Source organism: Rhineura floridana, chromosome 11 (genome assembly GCF_030035675.1).
Source record: "Rhineura floridana isolate rRhiFlo1 chromosome 11, rRhiFlo1.hap2, whole genome shotgun sequence".
NCBI classification, from domain to species: Eukaryota; Metazoa; Chordata; class Lepidosauria; order Squamata; family Rhineuridae; genus Rhineura; species Rhineura floridana.
The window spans coordinates 33,514,169-33,522,666 of NC_084490.1; the positions used below are offsets into that span (position 1 = coordinate 33,514,169).

Here is an 8,498-nt window from a genome sequence, read left to right on the forward strand (position 1 = left end):
TTAGAAGAGGTATAATATGCTGTTGGATACTGCTCAGCTGGGTGGGGTGGGGTGGGGTGGGGCAGCACAGCTCACCCAACTTTTATGGTGGGCAGGTGATGAACTGAGCTGGGGACTGAGACAATGTAGCTGGGAGGATCTCCATTTTGCCAGTGTGGTGAAGCAAGCTATGGGAAGCTGCACTGGGAACTTTTCCTTAAGCATTTGCATTTTCCATACAAATGTGAGTGTGAGGGAAGTCAGCTTTCACCTCCACCCACCTGTTATAAACAATACACCCTAGTCCCTTTTAGGGACCTAGTGGCTAAGGATTCGCTCCCAAATACTCACCCAATAGAGCTCAAGAATGAATGAAACAAGATGGAGGATGGAGTATATTTATTTCTAACACGTGCACGTGGAGAAGGGCCAAGCCAGTTCTGACAAACTCTGTCGTGCTGGTCTTTTTATAAGCTTTGTTTTACTAATTATGCATACATCAATCTCATCACATCTACATCATAACTACATCATTAATCCATGCCCATTCCCTCCTAATAACCATATTTAGAAGTTGTTTTTCACACTTGTTATGTCCACATTGACCTTGTATCTCTGCAACATAATTTGCAACATAGTTTGATACTTTCTTCGGCACAGGTGCATTTGCAACTAAAAGCCTGTGAGAACACAACTATCTATTCTGCAGACACAGCTTTAAACAGACAATGGTTTTACAATTCAGCAAATTAGCATTTCTCTTTACACACACACAGGTAAATTAACTGTCAGCATTTTTACACACAAACAAGGTAATTATAGTTCATTTGTACTTTGAATTCAAAACAGGCCTAATATTTCTTTTTACTTTAACCAAGCAAAGCTAATTAAACTATATTTTTAATTCAAACAAACAGAGTTCAGTGTCACACACACACACACCAAATTTCAGAACTGTGGAAATGTGGACAGGGTGTATGTGTGTGTGTTCATGCTGATGGTGGTGGTGATCAGGGATCAGTTAGATGTTAGAGGTCATTGATGTAATGGGACTTAAGATGCATGTCCGGTGCTGGTGGTGGATGGAGGTGAAGTACAGAATACACTGTTGATTTTGCTGGGCAATAAATTTCAAACTGAAGCTCATCCGAGTCAGACAGCCTTCCCGAACGCTAACAAATTTCTGTATTCTTAATTGTTTTTAGATTCTGCTTTGGCCTTCAGTCATGGCTTGCTCTTCCATCCTGGGAAACAACATACAAGGTCAAAGGATCCCCAAAAACAATGAAAATACATAAGAAGAGGTTTATAAATGACCAGTTTAAGATTGCATGTAAAATGGACCTACAGTATATGAATATAAACAAACATGAATCATAGCCACTGTTGTGTGACAATTGTCTCATTTCTCCAAACATCTCGAGGAAATCCCTTGGATTGCATCCCATTCCATACTTCACCAGAAACAAAATTTTATAGCCTCTTTGTTTTTCAGATTGTTTATTTGATATAGTTCTACAAGACCTGCAGTTATGACACAAGGAGTTGCTGCTTCCCAAGACCACTATCCAAAGTTAAAATGTCCAATTTTGAAAAGGATGACTATGTTCTTACTTAAAATATGCTGCTCACATACAGTATTTGCTTCCAGTTCTTTAACTAGTAATAGACTCTTCTCCTGATCCTATGACTGCCAAGTTTACTCAGGAGTCTTTGGTGAGGGACTGTATTGGAAGTTTTTGAACACCCAAGTACACAGTGTCTACTGCATCACCCTATTTACATGCTTACCAAAACTCTCAATGAACTTCCCCTGGAATTGACCCAGAAGCTGCAGCTCATGCAGAAAGCTTCAGCCAGGTTGTTGAATGGAGCACCTAGAAGCACACTTATTACCCCTGTGCTGAGGGAACTTCACTGGCTGCTGATCAGCTACCAGACCATGATTAATGTATTGTTGTTAACATATAAAGGCCTGAGCAATTGGGGCCCAGGTTACCTGAAAGACAGCCTGCCATATAGATCTGTAAAATCACTGAGATCATCTTGGGAGAGTCTACTTGTCGCACTGCACTACTTGTTGCACATGGCAACCTTAAAGCAGACATTTAATGATATATTGTTTGTTTAAATTGTACACCAGCAAGATATTTTTGAAACAATGCAGCTTATAAATGCTTTTAAACAAATAAAGGTTAGTTAGACAAGTATGCATAGGATTTTATGCACTTTAATTACAAACATGCGATTTTCAGAAGCTAGTGACGTCCAAAAGAACATTTTATCCATGAACATTGTGTATGTTATGTGCCTTCACGTCAATTACGACTTATGGTGAACCTATGAATCAGTTACCTCCAATATGTTATATGCCACCCTGTTCAGATCTTGTAAGTTCAGGTCTATGGCTTCATTTATGGAATCAATCCATCTCTTGTTTAGTCTTCCTCTTTTTCTGCTCCCTTATTTTTTCCCCAGCATTATTGTCTTTTCTAGTGAATCATGTCTTCTCATTATGCATCCAAAGTATGATAACTTCAGTTTCATCATTTTAGCTTATTGTGATAGTTTTGGTTCAATTTGTTCTAACACACAATTATTTGTCTTTTTCATGGTCCATGGTATCTGCAAAACTCTCCTCCAGCATTAGACGAAGTTGTATTATCATGGCATCCATTAATTCATCTTTCTGTCCCACAAGCAGGAGGAAATCGCAGGAATTTAGGAATGTTGAGTTCCTTCTCTAACTTAGCATATTGTATATCCCATTATCTCTATGCTAAGGATTCTTTTCAGAAGTTGGGACATTTTTCAAGAGACTGCATACTAAAATGATTCTTTGGACTATTAGTAATATAATGGATATTGGAAAATACAGAACCATTTGCTAATGCTCCTCCATTATTAACAGTCCATCTTTAGTGTGCCTTAGCCAATGTATTCCTTCCAAAGGCTCTCCTTAATGATTCCTTGACTTCCTTATTCCTGAAACTATATATAATAGGGTTCAACATAGGATTGATGACTGCATAAAATACAGAAATCAGTTTATCATTCTCAGATGAGTAAAAGGATTTGGGCCTCATGTACATGAACATGCCTGTCCCATAATAGATTGTCACTACTGTGAGATGGGACGAGCATGTGGAAAAGGCTTTGTGCCTGCCACTAGTTGTGCAGATTCTGATGATAGCACCAATAATGTAGCCATAGGACACCAGAACCAATATGAAGGGCAACATTAATGTGCCTGCACCCCCCAGTAACATAAGAAGCTCATTTAAGGAGGTATTGGTACAGATCAGGTGCAGCAGGACAGGAGCCTCACAGAAAAGAGGGGGCAAGATAAGAAGAGTGGGACAACAGAGACTAGAAAACTGATAATCCAAGATCCAGCTGCAAGCCTCACACAGACATGGTAGTTCATTATTATGGTGTATCGCAGGGGGTGACACACTGCTACATAGCGATCAAAAGCCATCACAGCTAGAAGGACACATTCTTCTGCTCCCATAAAGAGGGATATATAGGTTTGTGCCATACACATATGATAGGATATCGTTTTCTTGGTGGATATTAAGTTGGCCAACATTTTCGGGACCACAGCTGTGGTGTAGCAAAGGTTCAGAAATGCTAGATTTTGAAGGAAAAAGTACATGGGAGTGTGTAAATGGGAATCTGCTGTGGCCAGGGAAATGATGCCAATGTTACCAAGCAGAGTTGTAGTATATAAGAAAAAGAAGATTATGAAGAGTAAGGGCATCAGTCTGGGATGACCAGAAAAACCCAAAAGAATCAATTCCCAAACTTCAGTTTCATTTTTTTTGTCTCATAATGCGTATTTGAATCCAGCTATTGGGAAAAAAAATATGTGAAAGGAGCAAAGAAACTACCTTTTAGAATCTGAATTAAGAACTAACTATATGTATATAATTGTTATCAAGACTAGGTTATGACTAGCCTAGCCTAAATCTAAAGCATTCTTGACCATGGGCAATATACGCTGTAGTCAAGGTGGTCCTAAAACTCCAATAGGCATATCTCAATGGGTTCACAAAATAAAATTATATTTTTCATTTGGAACCCAACTGTTTTATGTTATTTTGCCTCCAGTCTTGTTGTTTTTGTCTTTTCTGGCATAAGATCATTTATGAAAAAATATTTAAAAATACGCTATGCTACAATAAATATACTGTATATGGTATAGAAAACAGGAATACTATGAACCTCTGAAACGTAGTAAAGATAAAAGTAGGCACCGCAAGATGTAAACAAAATTGTAAAAATGTATAATTGTTAACCAATTAAGTTATTTAGAAGGGATAGTGAATATGGCACCATCCAGGTTTATTGAAATGCAACTGCCACCAGCTCCATCAGCATGGCTATGTTCAAGGATGATGGGAGTTTATTTTAATAATTGTATTGAATCATTTGCTTTATTATTTAAATAATGTCATTTATTATTATTTTTACACAGGTCCATGTAAGAATCTTAACAAAATACTGACGGGGAGGAGGTAAAGTCCCCCAGATCGAGTGGAGCACTGAGGGAAAAGATTTCTTAGAATAGGGATAGTCAATGTGATGCTGTCCAGATGTTGCTGGATTCAGCTCCTATCATCACTATCCATTGGCCATCCTGGCTGGGGCTGATGGGAGGTGGAGTTCTAAATAGTACCATGTTGAACATCCCTGCTTTAGAGCATCAGAGCAGCTTAGGTCATGTAGAGATCATATCCCCATACTGGCTTCTCTATCATCCCCATCGGTCATGCTTTGAAGTAGGAAACAGAATATCAGTTGCTGGAAATCACATCTGGGAAGAGCACTGTTGTATTTAGGTCCTGCTGTGAGCTTCTCATAGGCATCTGGTTGGCCACTGTGAAAATAAGATGCTGAATGAGACGGACCTTTGACCTCATCCTGCAAGGTTCTGCTTATGTTCTTATGTAGAGGATCAGCATAAGTTGAATCAAGGCATTATGTGGCTTTGTGTATATTTCAGCTACAGTTACATTATCACCTTGTGCTGACACATGCATGCCAGCAAATTTCATATCTGTAAATGTCAAACTGCATTGAAAATCATGTAAACTGTGTATTGTAAATCATAGAAAGGGAACCTGTGGCCCTCCAACTCAACTCAACTGGCTGGACTACAACTCGATGAAGTATGTAGCCTTACACACACTCTCACACACAAGACATGGCTGTTATTAAAATATGTTCGTATTCTTCACAGAGGGGTTATCTTTAGCATTACTGAAACAATTCGCATAATAGACTGGATTTGCAGGTAGTTTAACTTTAAACAATATGAGGGCAATTGCTGCATAGTCTATTTATTTAATTAATTATGTATTTAATTCCTACCACATTTTTCTTCCAAAAGGGTCCCAGAGTGGCAAACAACAAATCAGCAAAACAATTTTTAAAAATAAAAATGTACACATTTAGAAACATTAAAAAATGAAAATATTTTTAAACTATCCTCACAGCTAATCATTTCGAGGTTGACAGGAGCACATAATAGTCACACGAAAGAAATGAAACTTTTTAGTCGTGACTATCTTGTCCTGTTGAGTTTAATGGGACTCAGCCATAACTACCTTCCTTTGGATCCAACCTCTAGTATATTTAATACTTTTATAATTGGATTTAAGCAGATAAACTGAATTGGATTAAATAATACTACCCACCTGTATACTGTCCATGTCACATGAATGCAGAAGAGGTCAGTAAAAAGAAACCTTCTGTATGATGGCTTTATTAATATTTTAGAGAGAATATCTCAAGGGTCCAATTAACTTTGCACATCTGCATTTTATCTCTGAAAAGGACTCAGCAGAATTTTTTTTTCTAATGTATAGGACTGTGGGAGGTTAACATGGAGGAAGGAGATGTCAGGATAGGCTTTGAAAGTGCTTTCTAGGGCCATAGTATATCTTTACTCCTAGATGTGTGTCAAAGGTGTGCTTTTGGGGCTGGCACCCTGACCAGATGTCCCCATGATATACATTGCATTTTATAATTCAGGACCAAGTCTATCAATCAACAATCTCTAAAGTTGTTTTAATGCACAGTTGCTTTTTATGGAAAATGTGCATTTTTACAAAAGGAAAACAAGAAATACACAATTTGCATAATATCTCTATATTACATTCTACATAATATTAATCTCAAAATAATATATATACATTCCACAGAGAACCATTTCTGTTATTAGAGTTATTACCACCTTCCATGGTCCATATTTCTTCTGGCACTTCACAATGCAACCCCTTTTTCTATTTCAAAATCCTAGGCAGGAAGGATGATCAGTCACCCTTCTCACAACAACAACGACAACACAAAGGGGTAAACAAAAAAACAAAGCAACCGTGAATACATAAGAAAACGGGTTTCCAAGTCAGTATAGGTATGATTCCAGGTTGTTGGTCCCCCCCCCCCCAGAAAAAAGGATTCTGAGATTCAGGCAGGACTCTGAGATTAAAGTAGGATTCAGACTGAGATTCAGGTAGGAAACAAACCAAGTCTATCTAGGGAACAAAGCAATGTCTAATCTTAGAAGCTTCCTGAGTTGCATAGAATATGTACTACTTACAATGAGTGGGATCTTTGTCTTGATAATTAAAACTTAACTGATAATCAGGGTCAGAAGGATCTAATTAAATCTAGATTCAATGTGCACATGACTAAAACAATGCTTCTGAAGAAAAATAATAGTTTTTTAAATATTGTGCTCCTTCAGTGTGTGTGAGAGAGGAAATAGTTAGAAGCAGTGGTGGGTGCATTGGTACCAATATGGCAAAAAGTGAAGGTGAAGCCCAAGCCAATGACAGACAAATACAACCTGTGCTCAAAGCACTTCACAAAAAAACATTTGAAATACAGTAGTACATTTACAATACATAACAACATAACATTAAATACATAAATAATCAGCAACAACAGCAGCAACAAAAACAGTTAATTTAACTTATATGAAAATTTAAGCGACCAGCAAGTGCAGGTTGTAGGCAAGAGCATTCCAAAGGTGTGGTGCTACAGCCCTCTCTCTGTTCACAATCTGCATAACCTCAGGTAGTGGGGAACCAGATGTGTCTCTGAAGATGACCACGATGCCCAGACAGATGAGTGTGGGAGAAGGCAATTCTTCACAACTGAAACCCTTTCAATACACGCTATACAGTCTCTGGCCTTAATTATGTTGTGATATTGAAAATGTGGACTTTGGGGCAAGGTGTGCATTCTGAAAGTTTGCACAGCACTTCAGCCATCTCTTATACTGGAGATGACTCTCTTTAAAACATCTCTCAACACCTCCTTCATTTGTTCATTTCTTAGACTGAAGATGAAAGGGTTCAATAAGGGGGTCAAGATGCCAGAGAAAATGGCTAATGCTTTGTTCATGCTCATGATGTCACTCTGAGATGGCCTGACATAAACAAAGATTGAGATTCCATAGCCCATGGAAACAACAGTGAAGTGGGAAGCACAAGTAGCAAAGGCCTTCTTCCTCCCCTGTGCAGAAGGGATCTTGAGGATGGTACTGATTATGTAGACATAAGAGACAGTGGTAAATGAGAGAGAGCCAAGCAGTAAAAGCAAAGACCCAATGAAATCAACCAACTCAATAAAGCTGATGTCAGTGCAGGCTAGGTGAAGCAAAGGGGCACTGTCACAGAAGTAGTGATTAATGACATTAGGTCCGTAGTAAGGCAACTTCACTTTCAGCACTGTTGACAAGAATACAGACAGGAACCCACCGATCCAAGATCCAATCACCATATTGGCACAAACTTTCTCAGTCATGAGGGTGGGATACCTAAGTGGGTAGCAGATGGCCATGTACCGGTCAAAAGACATAGCAGCAAAAAGTATGAACTCTGTAGAACCCATGAAGAAATAGAAGTATGGCTGAGCAAAGCTACCACCAAATGAAATGGTTTTCCTTTTGGACAGGAGATTGGCCAGCATTTTAGGCACAACACAGGTTGTCATGAATATCTCAATGAAGGATAAGTTGCTGAGGAATAAATACATAGGGGAGTGGAGGCGAAGATCAATGCAGATGAGTATAATGATGACCACATTCCCCAGTACTGTCACTAAGTAAACAATAAGGAAAACTAGGAAGAGGATGACCTCCACATCTGGTTCATACATAAATCCAAGCAGAAGAAATTCAGTGACAGTTGTCACATTCTCTGTTTCCATGATGGCATCTTGAATGAATGAATGGGGGGGGAGGATAGTATTCTAAACTGGGATAGTAAACTCAGTTGAAATAAATAAACAGGAGGAACCTTTTCCATATGAAAGACTTTAGGGTTGGGGTGAATGGCTCCTTGACCCAGCCAAGGAATTATATAATTTAGCTAGCCAGGCAATTATATTTGCTAAACAAGCACCGCAATGGTAGACATATTATACATATTACTTGATGTTGCTTTGAAAGGAAGTTGTCATTTTTCTGTTTCTGTGAAACTTGTAAGTGTAAGGAGAGACAATTG

General features: G+C 38.6%; 2 protein-coding genes across 2 annotated transcripts; both read right to left on the bottom strand.

The window, feature by feature from the left end:
• Positions 1–2,897: 2,897 nt before the first annotated feature.
• Positions 2,898–3,742, bottom strand: LOC133367842 (olfactory receptor 2K2-like). The gene is given in 2 exon segments (XM_061591936.1): positions 2,898–3,316; positions 3,319–3,742. Coding segments are annotated over 2 exon segments (843 nt in total).
• A 3,512-nt stretch (positions 3,743–7,254) lies between these two features.
• LOC133367843 (olfactory receptor 6M1-like) lies at positions 7,255–8,202 on the bottom strand. The gene has a single exon (XM_061591937.1). It carries the CDS (start codon positions 8,200–8,202, stop codon positions 7,255–7,257), a length of 948 nt encoding a protein of 315 aa, XP_061447921.1.
• Between the last annotated feature and the right edge of the window lie 296 nt (positions 8,203–8,498).

Bases quoted from the DNA above. Each gene is read 5' to 3' on its own strand.
- LOC133367843 (XM_061591937.1), bottom strand. From the start codon at position 8,202: ATGGAAACAGAGAATGTGACAACTGTCACTGAATTTCTTCTGCTTGGA.